Source organism: Pleurodeles waltl, chromosome 10, assembly GCF_031143425.1.
Source record: "Pleurodeles waltl isolate 20211129_DDA chromosome 10, aPleWal1.hap1.20221129, whole genome shotgun sequence".
NCBI lineage: Eukaryota > Metazoa > Chordata > Amphibia > Caudata > Salamandridae > Pleurodeles > Pleurodeles waltl.
The window spans coordinates 1027343555-1027361925 of record NC_090449.1 but is presented as its reverse complement, the minus strand read 5'-3'; the positions used below and the strand labels follow the sequence as shown (position 1 = coordinate 1027361925).

The 18371-nt window shown below is 46.7% G+C and overlaps 1 protein-coding gene across 4 annotated transcripts in view; it reads right to left on the bottom strand.

Annotated features, from left to right (window-relative positions):
* TCAIM (T cell activation inhibitor, mitochondrial) overlaps positions 1–18371 on the bottom strand; it is a 277740-nt gene that overhangs the window by 129826 nt on the left and 129543 nt on the right. For 3 of the 4 annotated variants that reach the window (XM_069211978.1, XM_069211980.1, XM_069211979.1), the window contains exon 7: positions 3942–4064. The exons of the other annotated variant lie outside the window; for it this stretch is intronic. In XM_069211978.1, the coding sequence (XP_069068079.1) occupies positions 3942–4064 (123 nt within the window). The remainder of the gene's footprint in view (positions 1–3941; positions 4065–18371) is intronic. 4 annotated transcript variants of the gene reach the window in all.

The window sequence follows — 18371 nt, the reverse complement described above, 5'->3', positions numbered from 1 at the left end:
CCCGGCAGGAACACATCTCCCAACACCTGAGACTCCTCCACTGGCTCCCGGTAGAGAAACGAATCAACTTCAAACTATTCAACCACACCTACAAGGCCCTTCACAACATCGGACCGGCTTACCTGAATCATCGCATCTCTTTCCATAACCCTGCCAGATCCCCTCTGATCCACCCAGCAGGTACTAGCCACCATTCCACGCATCCGGAAAACCACCACCGGAGGAAGATCTTTCACCTACCTCGCTGCCAAAAGCTGGAACAACCTACCCGCACACCCCAGACAAAGCCCATCAATCACCATCTTCAGGAAGAACTTCAAGACATTGCTCTTTGAATGAGGCCCAGACCCACCACCAGTGCCTCAAGACCATCACAGGTGAGTAGTTACGCTTTATAAAAACTGATTGATTAATATATTTTTAAAAATCTCACAAATAAAATAAAATGGAACCTGTATACAAGATCGTGACACATTCAACACGAATGTTACTGTAAGAGGTGGGCAGGATGGGAGAATATAATTAAAAAAATTAATTTAAATGAAAATAAAAAATAAAGTTAAAATGTGATAATATGTTACATTTTAGTGCAGATGTGTTGTTCCTTATTACTGTGGTGGTCCGAGGTGAATAGGAGCTACACAAATGTGCTTGAAAGTTTAACATTATATGATCTTTATTTGGTAAGCATAGGAAAGTAAAAACATGAGTATAAACATTACAACACAGACATCAATGATGCCCCCGCATTGTGACAGACTGACAGATAATAAATCCGATATTGCATCAAATATGCGTGAGTGGCGTCAACTGGCATCCTGACGGGGGTGCACTTCTTTGAGTATAAAGAGCTCATAATGTAAAATATCAGATGTAAGGACACAGTGGTGATGCAGAGACAATAACAGGTTTTCCCAGACATGTTCTCGATTAAGATACAAAAATGCAGATGCTTCTGTCTTGTCAGACTTTGAAGCACAAAGGGAGTTCTGGGTTTCTCTACTCATGCAGATCCAGCAACTGTGATTCCAGGGTTTAGGCATTGATCTATAGAAGGGATGAGCCCGCACAGGTGTTCCTGCTGCGCCACATACTGGGAGCGACAAAGTAAATGTTTGCTTTTTTTGGAAAAAGGGAGAATCTCCACCGTTGGCCCTGTGGTTTCACAGACTGGCAGTTCCAAGCAATGGAATTGCTTACACACAATAAACACCTGACAGAACACAAAATCAGAGCAAAATGGCCCTAAATATACAATAATTCACCAATTTAGAGTTTTCATCTCCATGAATAAGGATCATCCAATTGCTTAGCCTTAGCCGATAGCCACGCCAGGGAGCTGAAAACTAATCCCAGATAACTTGGGACACACACGACTAGCGTGAAGCATCATGTCAGTAGAAGAAAGCCCGATGGGCCAGAGATGGTAGGGGATTCTGATTGTCTCACTTAGTATTAAAGAGACCCCACACCAGTGGGGATGGATAAGGAACATACTCATATATCATATACATTGCCTACCTAAACACATTTTTTGGTTTGTTTCTCTAAATTATGTACAACAACCTACTATTAAAACAAGCATTGGCACAGCCAATAGGTCTCACTTTTGGGACCTTATGAGTATTTAGCCATGCAGCACATTAGCCTGGGTGCTACATCTTCCGTTACTTCACGTGACACTGGTTCTTGTTTGTGATCAACTTAAGTAAATCCCATTCTTGAAATCCTCTATAGTACCCCCTAATCAAATGAACAGTGGTTCCACGGAAAAGAAAGCCCAGTTATATTCACTAAAAATCGAGTTAAGTGCAAAACATATTTCTTTTAAGTTCATAAAAGCCACATGCGTGTCTTGCACAGGAGTGCCTTGCAGTTATTGCTTGAAATGGCACAGATATCAAATCAATAAATAAACAAGGATTCTTTTCTTTTTTGTAGTTTTATGTATTGCAAACTCAAAGCAAAAACATTGGAGCTCTTTACATGAGCAAAAAGGAAATTACACAAGGACCAATTTAATTTATTTTTTGTTTATAAGCATGGGGAAATTAAGGCCCTCATTACGACCCTGGCGGTCGGAGTTAAAGTGGCGTTAATACCGCCCACAGGCCGGTGGTAAAACAAAAAATTAAATTTTGACCCTGGCGGTAACTGCCATCACAGACAGCCACTTTAACACAACGACAGTCAGGGTAGTACCAGCCGCTGGGCTGGAGACTTCAGTCTCCAGCCCGGCGGCTGTCACAATCCCACCCTCGGGATTACAACCCAGCCTACCGCCATGGTTTTCGTGCCAATCTTACCACCATGAAAAACATGGCAGTAGGCACTATCAGTGCCAGGAAATTTCTTCCCTGGCACTGATAGGGGTAAAGTGAAGCCACATCTTTGACGGTTTTAATTTATATTGTGCACTTCGTTTTCGCATCAAGTTTGAAAGGAAAAAAGCATTCCGTATTTACAAATGTGTTTCTGACATCTGCACATTGCCTATCCTATAAATACGGTAATTGAGAAGCTGGGAAGCGGGGTGATGGAGGAGTGTGGCATTTGGGGAACAATGGACAGTGGGGGGAAAAAGAAAAGCGAACACAAGTGAAAGGGGTTATCCCCTAATCGAATAAACGGTGGTGGCACGGAAAAAAAGCCCCGTTATTTTCACTAAAATCGAGCAAAGTGCGGAACTTATTTTTTTCTTTAAGTCACATACATGTCTTGCACAGGAGTGCCTTGCAGTTACTGCCTGAATTGGCTCAGATATCAAATTAATAAAACAGACAAGGATTATTATTTTCTTATTTGCAGTTTTATATACCGTGAACACAAACCAGAGTTACTGGAGCATGTTACATTAGCAAAAATTAAATTACACAAGGACATGGGGAAATTAAGTGATTTGCCGAGAATCAAAGGATGTTGAGATGACGCAGAGACTCGGAGCGAGTCGCCCAGTGCTAAAGTCAGCAGCTCTGCACATTACGCCACATCGTCTACTCTTAATGGAGGTTGCCATTCCTCTTGGGTAAATTGTTTGTGAAGCAGATGAACGTGGTGTGTAAAGTGAAGCCACATCTCTGATGGCTTTCCCTGGGAGAAAAACGCATTAAGTAACAATACTGCCTGGAAGTGAAACGATCAGCATGCATTAAACAAGCTCCGGGGGAAAAAGAAATATATATATATATATATATATATATATCCAATAAAAAAGCACCACCAGCGTGCTCAAAGTGCAGAGCAAGAGATCCCAGAAAAAAGCGCTGAAAAGAAACAGCAACAAGCTAAAGCAACATGCCCAAACATACTGCCACGAAGTCGAAAGCAAAACAAAAAAGTAGTGCACGACATTAAGGTATATGGCCGATCGTGCAATAGTCCATGTAACAGGGTCAGTGTCTAACGGGGTAACAAAATAGCCTCAAGGCGCGACAAATGCAACGCATTTACCTAATAAACCAAAGGAATTTCGAAAGGCAAGCCAAGGAACCAATTAAAGTGATGGGCATGGTGAAAGCCAACAGAAATAGACTAGAGCATGTCTTGGCTCAACCTAAAAATATTTACATCCATACCAAATCAATAAAGATAATTCAGTAAAAAATATACTCACTGAAACAGTTAATATGGTTCCAGGTCAACATGTATTCCATGCATGGCTCAACTCATTTGTGTGCCAAGTGTCAGTCAGGTGAAGAATGGCTAACCATTAAAAAAATTACACAGGAGAAGGTGAACCCTTGGGAAAGTCCCTCATCCATGTCAGATTTTCAGGATAACTGATCAAATGAATCCCATTTAAAACGATTGTATGCAAATGTATCTTATGTTGATGTCCAGATAACTTGCACTCAATATAAACCTGTTTTGGGCATTCTTGCTGTAAACTAGTAGCCAATGCATCGCCTTGATCATAGGTTATCTTATTTGGACAGCCTTACCGGATATCAGAAAGATGCAAGTGATGAATGAGATCAGCCTTCAAACGCTCCAGCTCATCTCGTAGTGGAAAACTGTTCTTCAGCTTCTTAGCAGCAACTTCTGCAATGCTATCCAACCATGAGCTACAAGAAGACAACATGAAACACATTTTGTAGCCATTATCTACTTAAATGCTACAAACATGTACACTGCCAAGATGAACTCGCTTCTTTGAGAAATTCAGATAATGTACTGACTTCTGCAAGTTATTCTTGACAATCCAGAGGCATGGCATGTACTGGATTCCATGCGCCTGAGGTTTTAATTGGTAATTCTTTCCACTGTGTGAGATGTGCAGCTGTTCTGTACAGCAGTCTTTTTTGATCGATGAGTAGCAAACTGAATAGGCAGCTAAGCTCTGCCTCATGTTGCGACTTACTTTGGCTCTTGTTAGGACCACTTACTGAAAGTCTCAAAGCAATAAGAATATAGATTCGTAGATGGAAAGAGTCTTAGCACTTGAAATGCAACTGCTGGAGATTCCAGGGACGGCTCCTTTGCTATGGTAGAGGAGCGTCGCCCCCATGCCAGCAGCAGCTGCTAAACTTTTATAGTAAAAACATATTAAACTCTATTATGTTTTTACTATAAAAGAGGCAGGGCCACGGGCGTGACCAGGACAAAGGGGGAGAGCACAGCACTCCCCCTCAGTGCGCATGTATGTTTGGACGGCCGTCTCGAGCCGGCCAAACACAAATGCCCTCTATGCTCTCTCCAGCCCGGCACTCTGTTGCCGGGCTGGAGAGAGCAGGCACAGGCTCCCAGTCTGCCTGGAAGCGTCCTGGCTGGGCGCTTCCAGCCAATCCTAACGCTGCTCTGAGCAGCGTCAGGATTGGCTGCAGGTCAAGCTGGGAGCCTGTGCCTGCAATGCAAGACGAAGCAGATGGAGCATTGCGACGAGGAAAAAAAGTAAGCTATATATATATATATTTGTTTTCTTCCTCCCCACCCGCCCGACCCTGCCTGGCCCTTTTCCCTCCTGCACGCCGCACCTGGGAGATTCCACCATGATTTCTCTAATGCAAGTTGGCACCATCATGCACACGGAGAAGGGTAACATGCTGTAGTGCCCTGGAAACATCTCTATACATCAGAAAAATTATACCTAGTGATTTCTCTCAACTCGTTAGTCATCTGTAAGGTGTGCAGACTTCAGTTCTGCTGAACTTTATAAAAGTAAAATAAAGTCAAAAAGTTAAAACGCAAGCCAGATTTGTTGGCATTGCCAATGCTTGACTGTTTAAGAATCACAGTAAATGGAACAATCTGTGAAATTAAAGATTTGAATCCAGTGCACAGATACAATTAACACAGCACCGGAGCCTGATGTTTTAATCAGTAATGTGCTACAGTGCAGACTAATGCAATTCATTATCAGCTCCTTATATTGCCCTCCAGTACCAGCTAATCACTGCTCTGACCAAAGTAAGCTTCTTGTACTGCCCACTAGTGCAAGCTTTACAACTGTCAACAAAGTTGAGCGTTCTAAATTAGAGTGAGTTCTCAAATAGCAGCACAATGCCAAAGACCCCAACTTCTCCCCAGTATTTAGGGGGTTGTTCTAATTCCCACTAGTGTTTGATCTTCTTCGAACCAGAAAAAATGTCAGTTTCTTTCTCAGCCAGGAGTGGCAGCTTCTTGCATTAGCCTACCAGTGCCGCTTATAAAACTGCCTGAGCCTCCAAAACTGTACACGTGACAGCTTCCAACACTTTTCCCACCACTGTACATTTTTCACACGTAGCGTCAGTAAATGTTTCTCCTAGAGCCCATCACTGACCCTTTTTTCTGCACTGCAGAACTATGCTAGCTTCTCACTCTGCCCACATCTGCCAGAACCTCACAATGCCATTTACTGCAAACTTTTCACAAAGCAATATCTGCAAGCCCAATGTAAGTTTTAGTAATGCTGGTAAGGGTCAGACAACTGAATGTGTTACCAAAAAAGTGTAAATACACTGGCGACATTCCCATAATGTTTCGAGGCCTTTAAAATTCCTGACACTCCCTCCAAATATAGAATGAATTACCTTTGCAAATTGTCCTCCTGCTCAACAAAATTATGTTTTGGCTATTGACAAGGTCTATATTACAGATTTAATGATAGCTCTATGTTAGTATTTCCTTCCAAGATCCTTATTCTTCTTGATTGGACGGGTCATTTTTCTTGTCCCTTTTCAGTGATTGTTATTTTTTTGCTCTCGTGTCAGCCGCATAAGCTATCCATAATTGCTATATGCAGTTTTAATGATGCGCGTGGTCTCCATTTTAAAATACTTTATTTGGGTTTTATCCTATGCACTGAAATCAATAAAACAACTAGTTTACCTGTTATGCTGACTCTGTTAGTGAAGCCTAACATTTCAAATTCACAAACACACTCTATCAAGTGTGCACATCACTCACAAACACAAGGGCGCAATGACAGTAGTAGCCTCCTCGTGAGGCTCCCGTCCTTCTCCCTCCGTCCCGGGAGAACCTGACCTGCATGGGCCCTACAATTCAGCTGGCAGTGGGGCTGAAGACATGGAGAGCCCAGCGCTTTTAGACCCGATGACCGGCTCTTGAGGCTGATATGCCTCGCTGACGCAGCGGAGATCTCCCGCACGACCCAACTCCGAAGCGGTGATCTGCCGGGGGAACGGCGCAGGGGCCGTGGGACACCTGGAGACTTGCTGGGCCCAAACCTGAAGAGCGCAATCAGACCTGAAAAGTCCCCATTTGGATTTGGACATTTGGATTTGGACATTTGGATTTGGACCCGACTGGAACGAAGGCCCGGGGGACACAAACTGGGATGATGCTGCATTCAAAGCGGCGCTAAGCCACGGGAACCCCAGCTATAGCGACTACCAACGGATAAACATTTTAACTTCCGATAACAGGCGCACGACTTTACCACTTTGTTGCTACGAGGGGAGAGGCATTGGAGCTATCAAACACTGGGGGCCAAGCAAAAGAAGCACCACGAAGCTCCGAACCATCGGTCAAATAGATAGAGGCCATACCTGTAAACCAAGGGGGAAACCAACTGGCCCTTAATCCCTGGAGAGAACCCAGGAAGGAGCTCTTAATCTTGCGCACCACATTTACAATTTTGTACGTGTAAGAGCGGTGGAAGCCCCAAGGGCACCATCTTCCTGCTAAAAAAGCGGCCCTACTGACGACTGAGGGATAAATCGAGTAGGGCCAAACTGAAGCCCTATTGGAACAGACCAACGCTGAGAACGAACCACCGAACACCTGGGCGGTGAGAGTTAGCAGGGGAACTGATAGAGACTACTACTAGGAACTTGGGAAGGAAGAAGGGGCTGTAAGGAGAGGGACAGTCCCACAAACAGAACAAGCCTGACCCCTTGCGTGAACGGATCCCACTGGTCTGGAACGGAACTTACCACAGTGTCTATCTTGAAAGATGAACAGGATGGGTAGAACGGGCAAGAAAAAAGAGCCAGAAACAAAAAATGGACCCTCCCCAAGAGAGATGGCAGATCTGGGAGGACACCCCACTCTTCAAGAAGTCCTACTAGCTATCTCGGCATCCCGGGTAGAGCTGGAAGGGAAAATCGACGCGTTGACCACTGACTTTACAGTGCTCAGGGATGATTATCGTCGCCTGGCTGAGAGAGTGACTGCCACAGACAAGCAACTTGAGGAACTACGACCCGAGATCAAAGACAACACCAAAACGACGCGACAAATTGAAAAAAGGATCCAAGCACTAGAACTACGCGCAGAAGATGCGGAAAACTGTTCCCCCCGAAACAATATACGGGTGAGTGGACTACCTGAACGGGCAGAAAAACCTAACCTGGTGGAGTTTCTTGAGCGCTGGCTAAGAGAGGAGGTGGCTGAGAATGGTTTATCCCCCTTCTTTGCAATTGAGAGAGCACATCGAGTCCCGGCTCGCCCTCCTCCACCGGGGGGCCCGCCACAAACGCCAAACAGAGGCTCTGCAAAATGGGGATCCAATATAGAATGATGTTCCCAGCAAGACTGAGAGTGGTGACCAAAACTGGCATACAATTCTTCAACACAGCTGAAGAAACCTGGCAATGGATTGACACACAATCCCAGGAAGAACACCCACATAGCTCTGAGGCCTCCCAGTCAGAACAGAAGAAGAAAGTCAGCTGCAGTAGAACAAGCAGGATGGGTAGCCCATCTCCATCCGAAATACTGAAAGAGACAAAAAGCGATGGAGGCAGCTGCTTCCTTTTGGAGCCCAGACCCGGGCTCCTATAAACTGACTCAAGAGGAGCCCGAATTATCAGGGCCCGAGCTGGGATCAGACCTATCACACTCACCGGACAAAGTCGGCCCCAGTGTGACACCTGGCACTTCAGACTGCATCATTTGAGGATAGGTTGTCTGAGCCTGCTCATGGAAAACAGTAAAGGCCCAAGACTGAGAGGATGTTACAACCAATGAGATGGCGAAGATCTAACCTGGGATCATCTCTGAACCCTACTGCATAACAATGACCGAGCTCGCAGACAAACAAGAATAATGTTGACCCAGTATGCTACCTACCCCGGGACGGGGAGACGGTGTCGCAGTGCACTTTGGATTCGAGATAAGAGCACTCCCCCTATTTGACACATTGGTTATAGCTTTTTTGGTTTGGGCGAGAGACGTTCCTACTTTTGTCCTGGGGATGGGGAGGTGGGCTATTAGTTATAGGGGTTTAGGGGCGGGGATAACCGAGCTTCTGATAAGAATTTCTACAAACATGGCGCTAACTTGGATATCTATTAAAATGCGAGGAGCGAATGGCAATACTAGTGAAGTGATATTTAGCCAAGAAGTGGGGGGGAAACACCAAAATGATGATTTTAAATTCATATAAATTCCTCACGTGGAATGTAAGAGGCATGCACTCGATGATTAAAAGATAATTTAAAAAATCATATTTACAACAGAGGGGAATTCAGATAGCAATGCTTCAGGAAACACATCTGATCCAAGCAGAGGGGAAGGCACTGCAAAAGAGATGGCGAGGTCAGGCATACTTTCCCTCTTTTTCTACATTTACGAGGGGGACACTAATTTGGATCCGAGCGGGGGTCCCATTCCAGATGCTGGATAACCTCGTAGACCCCGAGGGTAGATTTGTAGCAGTTAGGGGCAGGCTGGAAGGTAAAGACCTAGCGCTAATTAATGTATATGTGCCCAACACAGACCAGGGAGAATTCTTCGCAAACATATCAGGCTCACTGGCCCCTTATTTACAAACCTCACTCATACTGGGGGGGGATTTTAATTGCGTGGGGGACCCTACCCTGGATAGATCACATCCGCCACTACATGATTCACCACTAGTGAGAACGGCCAGTTCATTCATGACCTGGCAAAAGAACTGGGGGCTGATTGACGCTTGGCGCAGATTACACCCAAACGAAAGAGATTACTCATTCTTCTCCCAGTTACATGAGTTACATGTTAGATTAGACACATTCCTCTGCACCCCAGATGTATACCCCCAAATATACAATACGGAATACTTAACCCGCACTATTTCCAATCACAACCCACTGCTATTATCAATGAGATGGGGGGTCTCCTATCCCCAGCATACCCACTTGGAGACTAAAACCTGAAATTCTCGAAGACCCACTCTTCCGAGAGGATTTACAGCAGCATATCACTCAGTTTTTTAAAGACAATGATGCAAATGCTGTTAACCCCTTGAACAAATGGGAAGCTTTTAAAGTGGTGATCCGGGGGAAATGCATTGCGGGAGCGTTGGGCATGCGTAGAACTCTACTAGGGGAGACAGAGAGAGCGGAGGACAAACTGGGGGAGGCTGAGAAACACCGACCTGAGAACCCACACCTACAGAAATCCATTTTGGAACTCAGGGCGGAAGTAGCAGACTGCACAGAACGCCTCCGATGCTTCGACTATTGAAGTTATATTGCTCGTGTGCATGGGGAGAGAGATAAGGCGGGCCGCCTACTCGCATGGGTAGTGTCAAAGTCCCTTAGGTCCCCTGCCATAATGGATTTAACCACAGAACAGGGGGTTCATATATATGGACAGGAACAAATCAACGCGTGCTTCACATCCTTTTACGAACACCTATAAAAAAATAGAATCAATCACTGTTCAGAGACCATAATGGGATACTTATCGGGCCGCAATTGCACTCACTACCACCAGAAGCCCTAGGACAACTGGATGGGCCCATAACACAAAGAGAAATTAGAGAAGCTATTAAAAGTTTGGCTAGAGGGAAAACCCCGGGGACAGATGGTGTAAGGAAATGCCTCCTTGGCATGGTTACCCCCTGACTTTTTGCCTTTGCTGATGCTATGTTTTGAATTGAAAGTGTGCTGAGGCCTGCTAACCAGGCCCCAGCACCAGTGTTCTTTCCCTAACCTGTACTTTTGTATTCACAATTGGCACACCCTGTCATCCAGGTAAGTCCCTTGTAACTGGTACCCCTGGTACCAAGGGCCCTGATGCCAGGGAAGGTCTCTAAGGGCTGCAGCATATCTTATGCCACCCTGGGGACCCTTCACTCAGCACAGACACACTGCTTGCCAGCTTGTGTGTGCTGGTGAGGACAAAACGAGTAAGTCGACATGGCACTCCCCTCACGGTGCCATGCCAACCTCACACTGCCTATGCAGTATAGATAAGTCACCCCTCTAGCAGGCCTTACAGCCCTAAGGCAGGGTGCACTATACCATAGGTGAGGGCACCAGTGCATGAGCACTGTGCCCCTACAGTGTCTAAGCAAAACCTTAGACATTGTAAGTGCAGGGTAGCCATAAGAGTATATGGTCTGGGAGTCTGTCAAACACGAACACCACAGCACCATAATGGCTACACTGAAAACTGGGAAGTTTGCTATCAAACTTCTCAGCACAATAAATGCACACTGATGCCAGTGTACATTTTATTGCAAAATACACCCCAGAGGGCACCTTAGAGGTGCCCCCTGAAACCTTAACCAACTACCCGTGTAGGCTGACTGGTTTTAGCAGCCTGCCACACTCGAGACATGTTGCTGGCCACATGGGGAGAGTGCCTTTGTCACTCTGTGGCTAGTAACAAAGCCTGCACTCGGTGGAGATGCTATCACCTCCCCCAGGCAGGAGCTGTAACACCTGGCGGTGAGCCTCAAAGGCTCACCCCCTTTGTTCCAGCACCACAGGGCACTCCAGCTAGTGGAGTTGCCCGCCCCCTCCGGCCACGGCCCCACTTTTGGCGGCAAGGCTGGAGGAAATAATGAGAATAACAAGGAGGAGTCACTGGCCAGTCAGGACAGCCCCTAAGGTTTCCTGAGCTGAGGTGACTCTAACTTTTAGAAATCCTCCATCTTGCAGATGGAGGATTCCCCCAATAGGGATAGGAATGTGACCCCCTCCCCTTGGGAGGAGGCACAAAGAGGGTGTATCCACCCTCAGGGCTAGTAGCCATTGGCTACTAACCCCCCAGACCTAAACACGCCCTTAAATTTAGTATTTAAGGGCTCCCCTGAACCTAGGAACTCAGATTCCTGCAACCTAAGAAGAAGAGGACTGCTGAGCTGAAAAACCCTGTAGAGAAGACGGAGACACCAACTGCTTTGGCCCCAGCTCTACCGGCCTGTCTCCCCCCTTCGGAAGAAAACTGCTCCAGCGACGCTTTCCCCAGGACCAGCGACCTCTGAATCCTCAGAGGACTGCCCTGCTCTAAAAGGACCAAGAAACTCCAGAGAACAGCGGCCCTGTTCACCCAAGACTGCAACTTTGTTTCCAAAGGAGCAACTTAAAGGCAACAGCGTTTCCCGCCAGAAGCGTGAGACTTGCAACCCTGCACCCGGCGACCCCGACTCGGCTGGTGGAGAAACAACACTTCAGGGAGGACCCTCCGGCGACTCCGAGACTGTGAGTAACCAAAGTTGTCCCCCCTGAGCCCCCACAGCGACGCCTGCAGAGGGAATCCCGAGGCTCCCCCTGACCGCGACTGCCTGACTCTAAGATCCCGACGCCTGGAAAAGACCCTGCACCCGCAGAGCCCCCAGGACCTGAAAGATCGGAACTCCAGTGCTGGAGTGACCCCCAGGAGGCCCTCTCCCTTGCCCAGGTGGTGGCTACCCAGAGGAGCCCCCCCTTGCCTGCCTGCATCGCTGAAGAGACCCCTTGGTCTCCCATTGATTCCTATTACAAACCCGACGTGTGTTTGCACACTGCACCCGGCCGCCCCGTGCTGCTGAGGGTGTACTTCCTGTGCTAACTTGTGTCCCCCCGGTGCCCTACAAACCCCCCCTGGTCTACCCTCCGAAGACACGGGTACTTACCTGCTGGCAGACTGGAACCGGGGCACCCCCTTCTCCATTGAAGCCTATGTGTTTTGGGCACCACTTTGAACTCTGCACCTGACCGGCCCTGAGCTGCTGGTGTGGTAACTTTGGGGTTGCTCTGAACCCCCAACGGTGGGCTACCTTGGACCCAAACCTGAACCCCGTAGGTGGTTTACTTACCTACAAAAACTAACAAATACTTAACTCCCCCAGGAACTGTTGAAAATTGCACTGTGTCTAGTTTTAAAATAGCTATGTGTGTTTTATTTGAAAAGTATATATGCTATTTTGATTATTCAAAGTTCCTAAAGTACTCACCTGCAATATCTTTCATGCAAAGTATTACATGTAGAATTTGAACCTGTGGTTCTTAAAATAAACTAAGAAAAGATATTTTTCCATACAAAAAACTATTGGCCTGGAATTGTCTCTGAGTGTGTGTTCCTCATTTATTGCCTGTGTGTGTGTACAACAAATGCTTAACACTACTCCTTTGATAAGCATACTGCTCGACCACACTACCACAAAATAGAGCATTAGTATTATCTCTTTTTGCCACTATCTTACCTCTAAGGGTATCCCTTGGACTCTGTGCATACTATTCCTTACTTTGAAATAGTGCATACAGAGCCAACTTCCTACAGATGGCCTCCCTATAGAGTTTTACGCCACTTACAAAGACATTCTTTCACCGCAACTAGAAAGCCTATATAAAACTGCTAAAGAACAGGGCGAACTACCAACAACGTCTCAGGAGGCGATTATAATTCCCCTCCTCAAACCTGGTAAAAACGCTACAGAGGTGGGGGCATACAGACCATTATCCATGTTAAACCTTGACTATAAAGTTCTCAGTAAAATCTTGGCAACTAGACTGCTCCCATACATGACCACATTGATACACCCAGATCAGGCAGGCTTCATCCCGGGGCGTAGCACCACCAGCAACATCCGCAGACTACTAGCCATCATGAGAGATCAATCAGCCAGGGCCTCCCCCACTGGAGTATTGGCAGTAGATATAGAAAAAGTGTTCGATAGTTTGAATTGGGAGTTTCTTTAAAAAGTGATGGCCCACCTCAAAAAAAGTCCTGAATATATCTCCTGGGTGAAACTCTTATACACTAAGCCCACGCCAAGAGTGCGCACGGGATAGACAATATCCAGGAGCTATGTGGTCGAAAGGGGAACTAGGCAGGGCTGCCCTCTATCCTCACTTCTATTTGCCCTGGCAATGGAACCTTTAGCAGCGGCGGCTAGGACAGGAGGAGGGGGACCAGAAATAATGGCAGGAGGCGAGAGGCATCGTATAGCCCTATATGCTGATGACCTCTTAATATTCCTAGAGGATGTCCAGAGAGATCAGCCATGGGCACGCTGCATGTTAGCTAGGTTTGAATGATGCTCAGGTATGGATTTCAAGAGTAATCTTTAAAGATCTAGAAACAATGACAATCTCATTTATATGGGGAGAAGGCAGGAGGAGAGTAGCTCTATCTAAACTTCAACGTCAGACCTCAGATGGCGGCCTGGCAGTACCAGATTTTGAATCTTATTATATGGCGGCTCAGCTTCAGTGGTTAGCACAATGGAGGTCAAATAGAGAGGAGGGGGGAACAATAGTGAAGGCGTTTACACCCTCAGAGTCCAGGTTGTTTGAGGTCTTATTTAGAACCCCTGGGAATAGTAAACAAGACCCTCCAGAATTGGAGGTCCTGGCGCGGTGCTGGAGAACTTTCCTGCGAAGATCGGAGTGAGGTTCCCCTACTCCCCGGAACTCCCTATTATGTCACTACGGGTCCTCCCGCGTTGGGGCTCGTGGAATGACCTTAAACATTGGGCTGAGGCTGGGATCCTTACGGTAGGTGAATTATTTAAAGATGGGGAACTGATGTCCTTTGAGGCCCTTAGGGCGGAAGTTGGGCTACCAGGGGGACACTTTCTACTACATGGAGCATTGGCAGCCTCCATCCATAGACACTGGCAGATGAGAGGGAGGGAACCCACAACCCAGGTGGTATGCATTTACCTGGCCTCCGCCACCGGCAAACACAAAGCAGTTTCGACCCTCTATGTCCTATTGCGGGCAGATAAAATGATCCCCCTAACCCCACTTAGACAAGCCTGGGAAAAAGATCTAAACCTAGATATTCCAGAGGAGGAGTGGGAGGGTATCCTGAAGGGACTCCCTAGAGCGACACGAAATGCCAGATTCAAACTCATAAATGTTTATGTACTTCACCAGGCGTACTTGACACCAGCACGTATTAACAAATATTTTGGTAAGGTGACTGAGGGTTGCCCTAGATGTGGCTTGATAGGGGCTGAGTTCAGACATATGTTCTGGGATTGCCCCAGCCTGGACCACTATTGGACCAACGTACTCCTCTCCTTGTCGCAACTTACAGAAAAAGAAATACCCCGTACTATGGGACACTGCCTCTTGCATTGATTTTCACATCCTGCCAAGCATAAAGTCAGAAATAGGTTTCAAGGACTGGCCCTTTCACTGGCTAGGTGAGAGTTCGCGGCATCTTGGAAAAACCCAAGGGGTCCTAGAGCGTCCCATTGGAAAACTGAATTAACAAAGTGGGCGAGTAGCGCAGGAATTATTCTTCACCGAGAAGCCAGACGCAGAATCAGACCCCCAGAAGTGGCTGAGGGATGGGAGGTCTTACTCGAGGCCCTCAAAGCCGACACCCAGAATCAAACTCCACCTTAGAAGACCCAGTTCTTGTGTCGGGATTCTGCCCTTCGAGAGTCATGTTAGGCGCAGCACCACAAAAAGACCTTAAACACACCACAGAAGCTCATGAGGGAGGGAATTGGGACGGGATAAGGTTGGGAAGTTAATGTGTAGTTTTATGTTAACCTTATTGTGTATGAACACCGAATCGACAATCACTGGGGACACATGTCCCACTTGCTAGTTGTGTAATATAGACTATCTGTAGATTGTATGTTTGCAATGAAAACTTAAAATCACAATAAAATATGGTTTAAAAAAAAGAAAATATCACTCACAAACACAACCCATCATATATGCACCATGACATACATATTCAACCTCATCTGTGCTATTTCAACTCAATCATGTGTCACTTAAAATCCGTGTCACTTTGGGCATTTTTTTAAATCCCACCAAATCTCTGATACTTAAGCATGTACATGAGAGGCACATAAGGCAGTGAATCTCCAGGCTTACAAATTAAACTAACTGCTCGATTTTGAATCCATTTATTATATTAGCTGCATATGCTGCCCAATCCAAAAAGTCTTTGTGTAGCTTAACCTGAATGTAATGAAAGCATTGATCAATGATGCTCAAAATACAAGGTGTTCTTAGCAAGCTGAAAATGAACAATGACCACAAGTTTTTCTACAAACATCTGTCCAATCCAAGGCTTAAGATTTTAAAGCTCTTGAAGATTCTAGAGGAAGACTCATTAATATACAGGATAACAAAGTTGATCAACAGAAACAAAACTGAAGCCCTGATCTTTGAAGGTGTCTCTTCAGTTTGAACAGGTCCTAGTGGCTCCTTGGACTTGGTGCAGCTCTCATCCCTTCTAAACCTGCCAAAAATCTTGGCTTTATCTTTCATCATCAGTTATCATGCGATACATACATTTAAAAAAATCTCTTTCTCTTCTTTTTATTACCTCAATACATTTTGCAAAGTCATCCCATTGCTTTGTTTGGACTGCAGGAAAACTAATATCTTTACTAGCTTCAGACTTCACTACTGTAACTGTCTGTATTGATGGTTCCCCAAGTTTTCTTCTTATCCAAGCTTCAACCAATACAGAACACCAATACCAGGCTGATACTAAGCCTCCTAGGCATTGATCTCTACATACCTTCATGCACTCACTGCAGAAGCCTATTGTCTCTCCAGCATCACATCTCAGGCTATGCCCCCTAGTGTCGCCTTTAGGGGACACTCTTTTGCCTTTCTTGCAGCTATGCACCTAAAAACTGGAATGGGATTCCTTTGGCTCTTTTGACAAATCTCTTGCCCCCTGAAGTTTTTTTAGCCCTAGGACACCCTAGATGGGTAACAGTAGTTCTACGTAGTGCTACGCAAAACTCTCATTCCTTCATTGAAAGCGAGCTTTATCCGTTTCTGTCACATCTGCTGACTCTATGCCCAACACATCATAATGTGGATAGGTCTATCATGAATATAGACAAGTGCCCCTTTTGACATGGTTTTAACTCCTCCCTACACACACTTTTTGCCTGATATTGATGTTGACTTGACAGAGTGTGCTGGGATCCTGCTAACCAGGCCCCACCACCAGTGTTCGTTCCCTAAACTGTACCACTGCTCCTACTATAGGCACACAGCAAAGTCCCTTGTAAAAGGTACCAGTGGTATCAAGGGCTCTGTGACCAGGAAAGATCCCTGAGGGCTGCAGCATGTTTTGTGCCACCCTAAGAGACCTCTCACCAAGCACATGCATACTGCCATTGCAGATTTTGTGTGCTGGTGGGAATAAAAAGGTAAAGTCGACATGGCATCCATCTCAGGGTGCCATGCCTACCACACTGCCAGTGGCATAGGTAAGTCAACCACTCTAGCAGGCCTTAAAGCTCTAAGGCAATGTGCACTATACCAGAGATGAGGGCATATCTGCATGAGAAATATACCACTAAATGTCTAAATCCATTCTTAGACATTGTAAGTGCAGTGTGGCCATATTAGGTACATGGGTTGGGAGTTTGTCATTACGAACTCCACAGCTCCATGATGGCTTCACTTAAGGCTGGGAAGTTTGGTATCAAACCTCTCAGCACAATAAACCCGCACTGATGCCAGTGTTGGATTTATTGTACCATGCACCCAGCTGGGCATCTTACAAATGCCCCCTGTATTTTAACCAACCCTTTGGTGTAAGGCTGACCAGTCTGGGACAGCCTGCCACTAAAAGACAAGTCTCTGACCCATGGGGTGAGGGCCTTTGTGCCCTCTGGAGCCAGAAACAAAGCCTGATCTGGGTGGAGGTGCTTCACAACTACACCCTGCAGGTACTGTAACACTTGGGGGTGAGCCTCAAAGGTTCAGGCCTCCTGTTACAGAGCCCCAGCGCACTCCAGGTAGTGTAGATGACCATCCGCCCTCCCCCTAGACGAAGCCCTACTTTTGGCGGTAAGTTCGGTGGGAAAACAGAGAGGAGTGACCACTCCAGCTAGCACCACCCCTAAGGTGTCCAGAACTGAAGTGACCCCCTCCCTGCAGAATCCTCCATCTTGGTTTGGAGGACAGGGACCAATAAGGTTAGGAATGTGCCCCTTCCCCAAAGGAAGTGGGCAAAGGAAGGGTGTTAGCCACCCTCAGGGACAGTTGCCATTGGCTACTGCCCTCTCACTCCTGAAACACCCCTAAATCTAGGATTTAAGGGCACCCCTGAACCTAGCTCACCAGATTCCTGGCGACCTCAAGAAGAAAGAAGCACGAAGAAGGACTGCTAAACTGACTCCAGAAGAGAAGACTCCAGACACCACCTGACTTGGCCCCAGCCTTACCGGCCTGTCTGCAGCCTCAGAAGCCCTGCTACAAAAAGGCGACACATCCTGCAGGACCAGTGACCTCTACAAACACCCAGAGGACTGCCTGCATACCAGAGGACCAAGAACTCCCAAGGACAGCGGCCCTGTCCACAAGAAACTCCAAGAAGGACTCCAGAACCTCATCGCAAGTCCTGCCCACTCTGCACCCAACACCCATGGCCCGTGTCCAGGTGGGCCATTGATGCAGAGCAGGTCCCCAGGCGATTCAGACCTTGTGTCCACCCTGGGTTGACCCCTCCTGGCCAGCACAAGGACGTCTGCAGCCTAAATCCAGAGGACCCCCCTGACCACCAAAGAACCAGATGAAGATACGCCCAAATGTACCCCTGCACTTGCAGCCCACTGGCCTTGGGGAATCAGACTGACCAACAATGTTCAGCAGCCAGCCCTCCTCCCTGTCCAGCGTTTGGTTTTCCAAAACCAACCCTCTGGAACCAGCTTGCAGCATCTTGTTAACCCTTTAGGTCCCCCCTATTGAAAAGCATTAGGAGCCCAATGCTGTTTGCACCCTGCACCCGGCTGT